General features: G+C 37.3%; 1 protein-coding gene across 4 annotated transcripts in view; it reads right to left on the reverse strand.

Moving 5' to 3' along the window:
• Positions 1-1,260: 1,260 nt before the first annotated feature.
• LOC116940229 (netrin receptor UNC5C) overlaps positions 1,261-14,995 on the reverse strand; it is a 119,499-nt gene continuing 105,764 nt past the window's right edge. For all 4 annotated transcript variants that reach the window (XM_032949721.2, XM_032949720.2, XM_032949719.2 and 1 more), the window contains 2 exons: positions 14,227-14,405; positions 1,261-8,744 (listed from right to left, as the gene is read on the reverse strand). In XM_032949721.2, the coding sequence (XP_032805612.2) occupies positions 8,585-8,744; positions 14,227-14,405 (339 nt within the window). In that variant the 3' untranslated portion in view covers positions 1,261-8,584. The remainder of the gene's footprint in view (positions 8,745-14,226; positions 14,406-14,995) is intronic.

The raw sequence follows: 14,995 nt of genomic DNA on the forward strand, positions 1-14,995 counted from the left end.
ATTGCAGGGGAAAAATATTGAAATGTTAAGCATTCACATTTCGTGCAGCTCTAAAATGTAAGACTTAATATGAAGTAAAAACAGATGGCGTTGTGGAGGGCATCAGGGCCCTGCGTCTCAGGAACGGATATACGTAAGAATATCCATTGCGAGAGCATATGAAAAGCCAGCGGCTTCGCATAGGCTGCTGCATACTGTCCCCAGGCAAATCTGCACCATCCTGTAAAAGTTCATACAACCTGTACGCTGCATATGCATAGTTCGCGTTCTTTGTGTTCAATCTAAAATTTGCAAATAGTTTGTTGTCGTACAACAACAAAAATGATTAAACGCAGGTTAAGAAACTGAAAAAGCCTGATAACAAAAAAATGAGCAGAAATTTTCATTTCTGGTTCTGGTTTATATTCCTAAGCCAAATGGTAAAAATGCATAAAATAAAACTGCATGCATAGACGAATGGACAAATAAGCACTTATTGCTTGCCGTTTAGACTGCTTCATTAAAAGCCATGATGTTGAACCGATGAAAAACAAAACGTATCACCGCTTTGCAGCAATCCCTTGTGTCCATAACGCTTGAGCTATGCATTGCCCTCCACATTGGTCTTACTTCAAATGTCTTCTAACACTCGATGCTGCCGGCCAATCATAGGCCACCACTTACCACGTCACATTGCATTAATAGCGAAAGGTGCTCTGCCTGTGCCACACCCACAGTCCAATTGGTGATGATTGTTTGCGACTCCTCACTCAACCTTTATTAAACAATCAGGTCAATTTCATTGTTCCCAGCAGACAAGCACTTAACCTTCAATTCCCCCAATTCAACAGACGCATGCAACCCTAACATATGAATTCAAACAAATATTTATCTTCACAGCACAATGCCGTGAAGCCATTATTTCGGCGTCTTCAAACTACAATGAATTAACTATAATCATTTACAGCCGATGTTAATTCACTCCTTCCCCATCCCAGGTCGGTCATGAGGGTGGTTGAACAGCACTTGATCACAATGATCTGTGCATCTCTGTGAAGGCGTTCACAGGACAAGTTCAGATATCACTTCACAACTGATGTTAGCCGTGTCCAGACATTGAACGTGGGTCACGGGATTCATAACAGAGTGCAATAACCAATGCGGCATCACTCTTCGCTGGATTGTAACACAATACTTGATTAAAATGCACCAATACTGTAAACTATGCTACGTAAACATGTACATGATTGCATTGTTTAATATAAATACATCATGTGAATGTTAACAAATATAAAAAGTTAGCTTTATTTAACACAGCAGCAGCAACAACAGCAATAACAACGGCAACATAAATGCCTCCATCTTTTAATACATCGAAAACATTTACAAATATAATTTATTCTTTATAAAATAACTATACATTGCAGATTAGTTCAAGAAAACAATGTGAATTCAATTGTCTTGAAGATCATTTTAAACTGCCAAAAAGTAGGACTATTTTGTACTACAGTATTTACAAAAGATCAATTTATTTAGAAAAATATCAAACCAAAACATCTAAACTTTAGGACATTGGTCCAAAAATGAATAAACAAGATCTACATCTTTTTAAAATATATATCATGATCTGCAATCTTTTTTTATGTAAAGGAATGCAATTGTCATCATTAGCTCATAATATATTGGTACTGAACAAGGGCAAGGCTGGACATAGACATAAAAAAAATAATTATCGCTCCCAGGTTTTCAGTGTCAATATTGAACTCAATTTCACATGTAATTACGGAGATAATTTATACATCTTCCTTGGAATGTGTGGCCTTAATTGTGTATATGCGTGTATGTTTTTCGATGAGTGCTTTTGCACGCAGTATATTTTGTGTTCGAGTGAAATATATGCAAGGCATAAATTAGTTGCTTGTGCAAAGTGCATGTACGTTTATAAGCTCTCTTCCGCCACAAATTAAATCCACTTCAGGAAAATGCATATTTTATCAATATTGATCTTTGCACGGCCTTAGTCAATATACAGTACATGAACAATATTAAATCCCCAGTATATGATGCAATGCCCTTTCTAACATGGTGGCAATAAAATATACATAGCGCTTTGTACCATTAAATAACGGTAACACCAAATGTATGAGCACCAGTGCAAGTAATGATTAAAGGCAAGAACCATCAGTCTAATACCAAAAACAACATATGCAACTGCAGGACAAATCACAATAAAATACATACCTGTTAATAATGCTGCACAAATGACCCAATACACTGTTTTGCGCGTGGATTTTATCGTTGCACAGCACCAAATCGTACAAGCCAAAAATCGACTTGTTTCTGCTAAAATTTTATTTTCAATTTCATTGTAATGTGATTAATACAAATTACGTGCTGTACTGCTTTGTGAAGGTGGAACAGAGGGATTTTAGATTAGCAAAGCTTTCCATTGCTCTTTTGTTGTGTCCATGTAAACGTAACGTGACTCGTTATACATTTCAAATACAATAATGTACGTCAAAAGTATTTGTAAAAATCCGTGGTAAAAAAAAAAACTAAGAGATCAAACTGGGGAAAATTAATACGTTAAATGACAGCTCTATATTTTCTTACAATAAACACAAAACACGGTTTTTTTTCATGCTCTACACCAAGGTGTCCCAAACTCCATTCGGCGCGGCCCGCCACACTCCGTCTTTCCGCGTTTACCAATTTTTCTCCCCATTCAGATACCGTAACGATCAAGCCCAGCCACGCTGCACGCGCCCGATGATTGTGAAACACGTGCCACGCGGCGCGCTAACCAATTAACGCTGCCTGAATCACGTGTGCACACACACGCAATCACGAGATCTCAAGCGTCACTTGAATCAGCTCTCGATTAACGCAGACGATGTTAATTGCTTAGTGTGACACATGGGACGCGTTTAACAATCATGGGGCGGCGTGCAGCTTTGAAGGACTTAATTAGTGCTGTGTATGAATGGGAATAAATTGGTAAACGCGGAGAGACGGAAAGTGGTGCGGTTTGCGTCGACTGGAGTTTTGGAAAGCCGGCTCAACACAATATTACTGTCATGTATGTGGAAGATAAGTTTATGCCGGCAGCATAATGCTTATTTTTAACAGGGTTAAAGTGTACACAATACAGATTTACAAATTACAACGCAGTACAGCTGTACAGGGTTTTTTCCCCCCTTAAGAATACACTGCATATGAAGAAAACAATACACTGAAGTAATTGACTGATATTGTTCCTTCAGTAATGGGTAGTGGTTCATATTTATTACAGACTATGTTTACATGTTTCATACAGATGTGACAAATCATGATTACGTGGCTGAAGCAGCATTTGTTTTTTTTATTGTTCTGACAATTCCATGATAAATCATATGAATCTACAAATGTACAACTTTGAAATCAAAGCATTACCATAATACGTCAATATCTTAAATATAACTGAATTCAGTAACGTGGCATTATTACAATAAAACAATGAGACGATACTATGAAAACTAATTTGAGAAAATATCCACTACATGACTGAATCATTCATGAGACAACATTTGAGGATGTCACAACACACAGGTATTCCAAATGAACCTGGTAGAAAAGCCGAAGCCACTTACATTCATCACATGTTCAGATGATTGAATACATGCTGCATTACAGTTTGTAAAATGTTAACTCTGGAACAACAAACAATTCACTAAATATCAATATAAAAAAATTGCAGTGTTGATAAGCAGTGATTTACACAAAGTACTCCAATAGACACGAATGTCTAGCAAGGTTTTATGGAGATGAATGTCAAAATTATGTTTGAATGTGAATGATGCAAAAAGTAACAATATGGAAATTGGCTTTGTTATCACCATACAATAGGGCTACTATATATGAATATTATATTTGCTAAGGACTGCTTAAATTTTGATTAAAAGCTTTCGTGACAGCAGGGATTCATATTATTGGTTCTTTCGGTAAAGTCACGTAGAAGGGAAACAATAAAATATTTTTTTACATATATTTTTTATTCTTTTATTGTTTCCCTTCTACGTGACTTTACCGAAAGAACCAAGAATATAAGGACTGCTTGTTTGAATGTTTATCAAGTATCCACATTGCATTTAACAATATCTTGATTTTAGAAAGACAACTCCTGTACATATTCCACAAAACACACTCCACCTACTTTGACGAGCCAAAGTTTCTCTTGAAAGCAGTGGTGGTGATTCGCAACAATATATCCAAATAATTGCTGGGAGAAGATGAATAATGATTCACGTGCTCATGATCATTATTTGGACATGATGAGATTCAGAAGAAAAAAAACATTAGGGATAAAGCAGTGACAATTATGGTGCAAATATTGATCTATTTCAACAATACAATAGAAAAAACACTTTCAAAAGAGGTGTCATTTGTGGTTTCAAAGCTTGATGGCAAGCTTTTATTAGGCAAAAGTGTGAAGCTATTCGCAGGAAAAGTAGTTTTGTATTATTATTATTTTGAATGTTTTTTGTTAATGCTTTGTCATTGGTCTAAGTGACTTTGTTCTTTTCAGTTACACACTAAAATGTGTTTATCCCCAATTACCATTACAGTATATACTTAATAAAACACTAAATCATCACACTCACATCCGTTTCCTCACAAATCAGCCAGGTTAAATTAAATTCACAACTGCATAAGCAGCATTTAATGGTTCATAAATGTATGCAGGTGTCACAACTTCAATACAATTAGATCTTCCTTTTGAAATGCACAATTTAAATAAGAGTCATACTTTACTCGACACACATCGTTGTCTTTCGGGTCACTTTAAAGACATCGCTCTCCACGAATAATGCGAGTAGCTGAGATAAGGGGCTTTGCAATCAGAGCAAACACTTCATTGTTTTAACATTGATTGTGATTTTATACTGTCCGTTTATGGTGACTTTTTGAGAACATCAAAATTTACGTGAAAATGTTAAACACGTCTGAAGAATGTTACACTGTCAGTTGTTGAGAGTGGCAGCAGAGTGTAATTCAAGACTGGTTCTCTTTGCGATCTTCAACAGTGAATGCTGATGGGACTCAAACTGAGCCCCTAAACCATCCCTGCCAGCAAACAAGGCACTGGCCCTTGGAATATTCACTCTCTCAAATCAGTCTCGCGTTTTATTATCCATTGATACTCTGCTCTCTCGATCTGAGGATAAAAGCCCCCTCAATCCAGCAACGTTTTTGCACATGCCACACATATACAGCTCCAGACACTGCTGTTTTTATTTTATTATGAAATATACCATTTGCATAGTTTATAATTGAAAAGAATGTGTATTCTACGTAAAGCTACTTTTAAGTTTAATCAAAACGTGTTTTCTTGATCATATATTTTTTTTATTTAAAATGTTAAAATTAATTAAGTTTAACAAAACCACAAATGCCTGACAAGTTTATTATGTCTCCATTATTTATGCTGTCTAATCAATGACATTGTAAAACCTTTCATCAATTTGAGATGAATATTAAAAAATTCATCAAATGCATTAAAACTGTATTCAACAACAAACATTTACCTTTTAACACGTAGGCTTTTGCGACCTTTATTATGAACATTTACATTACAAGTCTGGCTTAAAAGAATTTCAGTATCATACGAAGTGGATGATATTCATGTATCTGATATCAGGACAGATGGTAGGGACCTATTCCTTTATGTACACAGGGTTAGAAGAGCATTTTAAAAGCGCATCGTGTTTTATATATATAAATGTACAGTATATACATAATTATAGTTTATACACATCACATAATGAAAGCCACTCTTAAATATTATAGTTTATACACATCACATAATGAAAGCCACTCTTAAATATTTCCCAGTACAGCATTGCAGAGTGGTTGCACTGCACCACATGGAGGGGTGTAAAAAATAATGTGGGATGGATGCCAGTTCACTAAACTTTGCTGTCAAATGCCAGCAGATGTACAGAGCAGTCGTGTGGATGAAGTTGTATGCCATGCTGAGCTAAGAGGCTAGAGGGCCTCCACTACATGGTACAATGGCCACAGGATATAACTCTGCGCAATGTTTTGAAGTTACATGGTGCACGCGTTGGACGCTATAAAATATCAGTGGTGAGAATGGCTAAAATAACTGTACCATTACGTGCTATGATTGATTCTTGATGAATTAGACAAGCCTTAGCTGTGCATCAAATATTGTGTGGCTCAAAGTGCAGCTGAATACTGCATATGCAAGCAATTCCACTGCACCTGTCACAAGAGCAAGAAAGTGCTCTTATCTCTGAAATAAATTTTGATTTAAAGCTTTCGTGACTGCAGGGATTCATATTATTGGTTCTTTCGGTAAAGTCACGTAGAAGAGAAACAATAAAATAATAAAAATATAAAAAATACAATTCTCACGACGGTTCGACTGCAACACAAGCAATCATCATCAGGTGTGAAAACTACAACAAGAAAATTTGAAATGTTATTGTTTTATATTTTTATTATTTGTTTCTCTTCTACGTGACTTTACCGAAAGCACCAAGAATATTAATCTCTGAAATAGTTTAGCTTGGAACTGAATATACTGTGATCTGGTCTACAAACAAGTATACATTTAAGGCTACCTCTGCTTTATTTTTGTTCTATAGTACTGGCAAACGCTAATGTATATTGCACATTATAAATGAAGGCTTGTACAAAATTGCAGTACATTTGTATCGGCTTGAAAAATTCTGCTTGGGTTTTCATATGTAAAGAAATACTGCAGTGTATGCATACACAGAAATGGACTGGCTGGCCCACTGAGCAAGCAGGCATTGGCTTGGTAATCTGGTCCTGGAGTGAAGCGCTTACATATTCGGCCCAACTTAAAATTCAGCTTCAATCAGCGAAAACAAATGGGCTGAGTGTATGGAGCCCTAACTCACAACCTTGCTCAAACAGGCAAGTTCCCAAGTTGTCTTGTGACCCTGTATATGCAAACAATATATGCATGCTAAAAAGCCATGTAGCTATTCTGTAATTTCCACACTCAAGACACATAACAGTATTTTTTTAAAAATGTCATCATGACATAGAGTTAGTGGGGAAAGTAATAGTCTTTATCTTATGAGTGCAAGCTTGTATAATTTTCTTTTGGTAGATTTTCTTACTGACACAACACTAATTTAAAGAAAACAAACTGGTGTTTGGTGCTCTTCTCTCTATAAAATTCGCAATGACAATAGGCATATAGGCATGTTCACTTACACCTGTGATTGAAAATTACATGGCTCTCAAAAGTTGTGAAATCAAGCACATGGTTTTTCCACATGTTTCTCAAGGTGTACACCAACGTCACAGCAAGTCTCAATGCCCATCGCATATTTGCACGAAACTATTAAAAGGTGCAGGTCACAGTTTCAGGTTGGAGTTTCACTATGGGTAGATTGAATACAAATTAACAGATCGGTTCATTTGATTAAGCTTCTGCAATTGTAAAGAGAAGCTATGTAAAATGTATGCACATATTGAGACTTGATATTACAAATATATTGGATGTTCATTGAGTATCGATGCAATAAAATGTTAGGTCTATTTACACATAATGTTCACCTGGATGCAAAACATGGAAAACTTAATTAAATTACACTGAAAATAAAAATAGTTCATGGCATATAAACAACATCGAAACATACAGAAATAAATCACAATGCAATTTCGTGTAAGAACACAACTCATGTAGGAAAGTCACACTAAATATTTACATCAACGACTGCTGATCTGAACAAGCTTCAAGAAATCTATCATTAATGGGTTCTGGAACCTTCCAGTACCAAGTGGAGCACTTAAAGATATTGAGTTTCCCATTTTCAAAAGTTTTGTCACAAAGCAAACAGTAGCACGATATTAAGGAGTGTTTATAACAATGACCAGAGACCAATTTTAACACCTGCGTTATAAAGTAAAGCACACAGGGGAAGAAAACATTGTCACGGTATGAACTTTAATCCATTTTTTGAGACTGGTACATCACTGAAACATTTGGGTTCTTTTTAAATTTCAAGTCAATATTTTTGTTAAAAATTTATAATACTCTTCCTAGCAAACAGAAAAGCAGTTCTGAGTGTAGATATATGGATAAATCGTTCCAGGTATAAGAACATATGTGGCAGTTCTTTGCAGTATGAGATTTAAACTTCACAACTAAAAATATATCAAAATAGATGAGAGAGATTTTAGAGACGTCACTATTTTCAGTTTAGTTTATTCAAGCTCTTAAGTGCGGAGTAGCCCACAGAGTGACTGCGTGCACCGATCTCAAACCATGGACCACGTAATAACACCACTGCCCGCTTAAATTATTTGCTGGCAACATTTCAGATATTCACCATGAGGCTACTCCTGAAGCCATCCACTGGCTCACTCAACAAACGCGACATGACCTTATAAAGTTTCTGATCAACTCTCTGCCATACGAATGCAGAATAAAAACTGCATCCTTTCTGGACTTCATAGTTGCTGCTTTTATGCTCACCATCGATAATTTACAGTAGGTGTCTAAATCGCTGTCGAAGCCTCTGTTTAGGTGGTCTGCAGTTCATCTGCTTGACCATCACAGGGTTCAAGCATGGGCCAGGGCAGGGTGTGGGGCCTCCCGGCGGCCCATCTCCTCCAGCACGCTGGCCAGCGAGTCCAGATCCCCATCTTCCTCGTGCTGGGCCTCCCACAGGTCCAGCACCACACCCGTGGGGCTCCCTCTCATCTCGAAATACTCCAGGCAACTGGACCGCACACACAAACACACATGGGCAACAAACACACGTTCAGAACTGAATATCTGTATTTATGTGCTAACTATGTAGTTGAATAGAGGCACGGAAGCGGTGTCATTAACCCTAACCCCATCGGCAGTGTGAAGCCCAGCGGTCAGTCATGCACGACCGGCCATGACCGCTGCTCCCAGTAACCTCATGGGAGGGGTCCTCAGTTCTCGCTTGGTAGTCCAGAGTCAGCAGTGGGAATTACATTTCCCCATGGCAGGTGACACTCTCATTGGGCCATCGGTGGCATTCATTCTAACGATCCTGGGAGGATGGATATGGGGCCAAAGCCACCACCTAACAAGCCGATCAGTCGTAAAAAGTTCAGCATACGCCAGTTATCTTGGGTAATTAAACATTTTGTTAAGTATATCTATCGTATTTTTATTTAAAGCTTTCATGACTGCAGGGATTCATATTCTTGGTTCTTTCGGTAAAGTCACGTAGAAGGGAAACAATAAAATAATAAAAATATAACACAATAAAATTAGCACATAAATACAGAGATTTTATTATATTCTTAGCTCTTTCGGTAAAGTCACGTTGAAGGGAAAGAATAAAATAATCAAATATATATAAAACAATAAATATTCTCACGACGTTTCGACCATAACGTCGTGATAATTTTTATTGTTTTATATATATTTTATTATTTTATTGTTTCCCTTCAACGTGACTTTACCGAAAGAGCTAAGAATATGAATTACTGCAGTCACGAAAGCTTTAAATCAAAAAGAGATTTTATTGTTTTATTTTTTTATTTTATTGTTTCCCTTCTACGTGACTTTACCGAAAGAACCAATAATATCTATCTATCGTGTTTAAAGTTAATAAATAAGTAATGCTCTTTGGTTTTATTCGGTAAAGTCACGTAGATAAAATAAAACAAAATAAAACAATTAAATCACGACGTTTCGGAGGCAACACAAGCTTCCGTCTTCAGGTGGAACAGTCAACGCAGAATATCTGTTTGTTTTATTTTATCTACGTGACTTCACCGAATAAAACCAAAGAGTATGAATCCTTGCAGTCACGAAAGCTTCAAATCTAGAATAAATAAGTGATGATTCGTTTACAAGTTTGCCGTGGTGTCATCGCTTCGATCTCCCAGCACTGCAGTTGACACAATGAGCAAGTTTAATACAACTCATCCACTTCTACACCCAGCCGTTCGGCATGTCATGTGCGGTGGGGTAAAGTGTGGGTCCTTCCATCTCTTCTAAAACGTCTATTGGAATGTGTTCGGTTGGCTAGGTATGATGCAAAAAGAGGGTCCACATACACAACGAATAGGCAAAATACCCTCTAAAGGAGCTCTCAAAAACTTCCTCTAATGAAGGCCCTTCTGTCAGCACTGGCATGAGCAAGCATTTCAGTGCTGCACCTTTACCTTTTGTTTTCGTTTATTTTTTTGTTATAGCTCTTTACGATTGTTGCTTTCCCTCCAGTAGAATGATGCAATCGGATGTTTAAGACAATGCACAGTCACAGTGAAGCCATCTTGGCCAGGTTTATCTTATAAAGGTACACCTTATACTGCATATGTTAATTAATTTTAGTTTCATAGTTGTTCTCTACATTTCATTTCTCAGACTCCTCTGCCTCAGGAATGTAAGGCAGTTAAATGCATTTTATTAAAATTATAATTGGGCCCAGAAATGCACTGCTAAGTAGATTACCCCGTATTCTCACAGGAGCAAACATTCCCACAATCCAGTGTCATTAACATATTATAATTTTACGTTTAAATATAAACGAGTTTATTTAGTAATACTCTATTTTATTATATATGGACCTCTCTGTTACTCAATAACTATATTTAAAAAAAAACTTCATCAGAAAAAAATTCTTAAAATGTAATTCTCATCAGGCCCCCATTGTGTAAAGTGCAGTCTTCAACCATTATTAACTATCTCTCTGGCCTGTTTATGCAAATAACGATATTTGCCTGAAATGCTCTATATTGTATGGTAATCCTTTCAAGGCTGTGCAATTGACACATGTTTAGATTTTTTGGGGGGGAATTGTCAATGGATGCTCCTAAGAATGAAGCTCGGAATGCCTGATTTAATTGTGGATGTGCCAATAGAATGAACTGGTTACATGGCAACACTGCAATGCACACACTGGAGTCATCAGCCCAACAGTACCCATTAAATGTAGTACATAATAATAATATCAACATTCCATGGCAATTGGGAGAAAGCCTATTGACATTGATAGTCTAATTATGGTTTTTCAGATATTTGTACAAAATAACGTCACTTAAATATACACAGCGTGCTTTTAATTTATAGATATCAGCACAATTCTCATATTCCGATATCTTGTTCTTAGCTGTAACTACAAATGGGATAAGCATGTCTTTGTTCTGTGAAAGAAAACTTCATGTAATTGCTAAAACCTTGTTTTACACAAAGGTTTGTGTTGTGGCGCTTTATTTAATTATTTCATAAGGGAAACTAGGGCATTGGCTTGGTAATGACTTGCTACAGGATGTGACAATGCACATAAAAGGATGGTGTGCTCAGTCATGCCGTTTACATGTATTGGTGATTGACTTAATGCTGCATATTTTACAATATTCTCTATCTTGGCTCATGAGCAATTGTTTATTGTAATATAAATATTTCAATGTATAAATTAGGCTCATAAAATGTATAGCCTATATACCATATGTTGCACGACCTATGTAAACAATAGGACGAAAGAAAAAAACTAAGCAGGATTTTTTTATGCGTGCAAACATAAGTAATATTAACTTAATATGACGCCTCCTCAGAATGTATTGTTTTCATAAGGGAATATGATAATTGTTGTTCTTCATTTAGACAATTAAACATTCTGTGATTCACATGAGGTAACACAACATTTTGTAATTATATGAGATATATTTTTTACAACTCTCAGTGTATTTTTTTCAGTTTACCATCATATTAAGTATTCTTTCTTTCATTAGTAAATTTTCAAAGGCAATATTTTTGCAATGTATTCATTTATACTTGATTATGCATTTTTGGAAACACATTCAATTAAATTGAGTTAAATTATTTTTTTCCTCAATGTTCCTACAGCCATAAGATTTAATTAGCGAACATCATTGACAATGCTCATGCTAAAGCAATTACAATTACATTACTGTATTTTCCCATGTAAGATTTAAAGTGTATATTATCCAACACATTCAAATGCATGGTTCACTGCATCTGCAAGCACTCTAAAATGCTATACAAAATACAATCTGTCTCAAATAACCTGGGAAAGAGGCAAGAAAATGTGTGGATGAAGCGAGCTGACTTGTTGACAAAGATCCCCTTCATAGCATGAACAGACTGTAGGGGCAAGTGCTGTTAGCGAGCACCTATGAAGGCCAGCCCGGCAAACGAGGGGGTGGGTGGCCAGCACCACGCCCGATCGCCTTTGTCTCCCCAGTGGCGATGTTTTACTCACATCTACATTTGAGGCTGAGTCGACCTAGGGGAGGCCCAGGACCGTTTCAAATAATCGTCACTGGTTTTGGCCATGAGCGGGTATTGGAACTCGGGTTGCCAGATGAGAGCACAGTGCCCTAACCACTTCGCCACCGCTCCCCACTGACTTGTTGGCACACACATTTACACAAGCTCCTAATTCACAAATATGAACCCATGCACACACGCACGCACACGTGCACATGGTCACACACCCATGCTTTCCATTTTATATGCGATGAAATATCGCCAACCCTACACAATCATGTGCGACAACAATTATAGCTTACATTTCAGGCATCCACTTATAATTATATCTGAAAGCACAATCACAAGCGAAATAGAAATTAGGTTTAGGATTCAGAGAGATGTGGGAGGGAAGAATTTACACGTAGCATTATCTATCCACTGCTGGAGGAGCAAGTTTATTAAAACCTCCCCGCCTCTGTCCACCCAGCAGTAAACATGGGTATGCCACAGCGAGTTAATTGACAAGTCGCGTGCGGTGGGGTGACGTTTGGGTACCGCCACTTCTTCCGAGATATCTGGCCACCATGAAAGAGGACTCGAAAATCCCCTCCAGAGTGGCTCTGCAGAGCTCCCTCTAGTGGACGCCCTTCTGCCAGTAGTTGCATGGGCAACCAATTGCAGGGCAGCACCTTTATTAAGTTAAATTTAATACAATGTAATTTTCACATTATTTTTACCCTCATAAAAGTGTGTTTGAGCAAAACGCGTACGTAAATACTCTAACATTACTTATATAAATCAAATATTGCAAAGCCACTTGTCTGCGCTCGATTGATATTTGACAGATGTGACTGGAATTGTGAATAACTATTTGATTAACACATTGAGATTGCTTTTTATGTACAATTATTGGGCCTTCATAGTGGGACTAGACTGCTGCCAAATATGTGTATTGTATTGCTGATGAAACTAACCTGGCTTACTATATCAGCATCAACCCACATGGTGTTGGGAAGCCTTCATCCGTTGAGGGATTGAGAATGGCTTAAATGTATTGTGTTTTAAATGTATTTTTTATATATATAAATAAAGAAAACAATTTTAATGAAACAAAAAAAACATGACATTCATTACAATAAGACATTTATAGAGTTAAAAGAGAAAAGGGTGAATAAAAATATAAAATTCAGAAAATATATGTGAAGATAGCATGGATAAGTATATTAATACACAGATTCAGTATAAACTAGTAAATAGTGGTCTGATTTGCATAGATTATACCTTTGACTGCCTTATTCGTTCGTGACATAATATTCCTTGATATTTTTTGATGGCTAAATTCATGTGATTCAGCCATGCAGAACAGTATTTTACGAAGTAATTCAGTGGTTTACTCTTAACAAGATGAACAGGAGGTGATGCAGATTGGTACTGACAATGTGTCTAGCCCTTAAAGGCATAGGTTATAAAGGCTGTGATGCAGGGTACAGAATTGTACCAAATTGACTCAGGGAATTAAAAATCAATGCCAGGGTAAAAGACATAACCCATTTAGGACTCTCTGTCTACCCACACCTGTTGATTTCCAGACTATTATATGACAGTACTAGTATTAACCCCATATAGGGCGCTGTGTCCATGGATACCTATTGATGCCCAGTCTATAACGTTATTATCAATATTATTGCCATATAGACCTCTCTCACTGTCCACCCATACCTGTTGATGCCCAGTCTATTTTAATTAACCTCATATAAGAAACCGTCCACTCTTAGATGTCGATACCCATTCTATTCATATTATAGGAGTCTATGGTCTGTCCATTCGTACGTGTTGATGTTCAGTCTATTCTTAATATCCCATATAAGAGTCTCTGTCCACCCGTACCTGTTGATATCCAGTCTATTCTTAATATCCCCATGTAGGATTCTCTGTCCACCCGTACCTGTTGATACCCAGTCTATTTTTAATATCCCCATGTAGGATTCTCTGTCCACCCGTACCTGTTGATGCCCAGCCTGTGCGCCAGGAGCCTCCAGTCGTTGCCGCGGGGGTTGGGGGAGTCCAGGCTGCTGCACAGCTTCTGGCGGATGGAGTAGGGCAGCTTGAACGCCTGGGGACCCACGAGGGCCGAGCCAGCAGAGGCAGCCTCCGTGGGGGAATCATCAGTGGCACTCGGAGCCTGCAAAACACAACAGCAACAACATCAGCAACCACTTTTTCACATGGCTGATGTTGATGTAGAGCAACAACTATGATTTTCCATTGCAATGGTTGAGCAAAATTATTGCATCACGAGTAGCAGAGTGGTACATCGCTGTGATCCTACCTTCGTATTTGCAAACCGGGCACCGAGTCGTTATATGTTCCATGGTCTATTCTGAGTGACCACAGTCGGGCACCAGATAGTTTTACAATTCCCATTTGTGCATCAAGTATCCAAATTGGCCACTGACGAAATATAAAATTATCACCATAATGTAATTACCCGAGTAGTAGCTGTTTGGAAGCTATATCACTGGGAGTGCTCAAGTATTATTTGCATCACCATTGGCAGCATATTTTTTTCTGTTTAGAAGAAGTCACAATTTGCTGGATTCACAAGTGGCTCTCTCTTTCATCTTAGGTAGTAGCCACACTGAAATGTATACATTCAAAATAATGATGTGAATTACTGAAGATTATATAATCTTAATAAATGTTACTTGAATAATATGAATTAAGCATATGATATTCATAAAGGTGGCATGATGCATAGCTACTGAAATAAAT

Source organism: Petromyzon marinus, chromosome 8 (genome assembly GCF_048934315.1).
Source record: "Petromyzon marinus isolate PM22_M1 ecotype Great Lakes invasive population chromosome 8, UKy_Petmar_22M1.pri1.0, whole genome shotgun sequence".
NCBI classification, from domain to species: domain Eukaryota; kingdom Metazoa; phylum Chordata; class Hyperoartia; order Petromyzontiformes; family Petromyzontidae; genus Petromyzon; species Petromyzon marinus.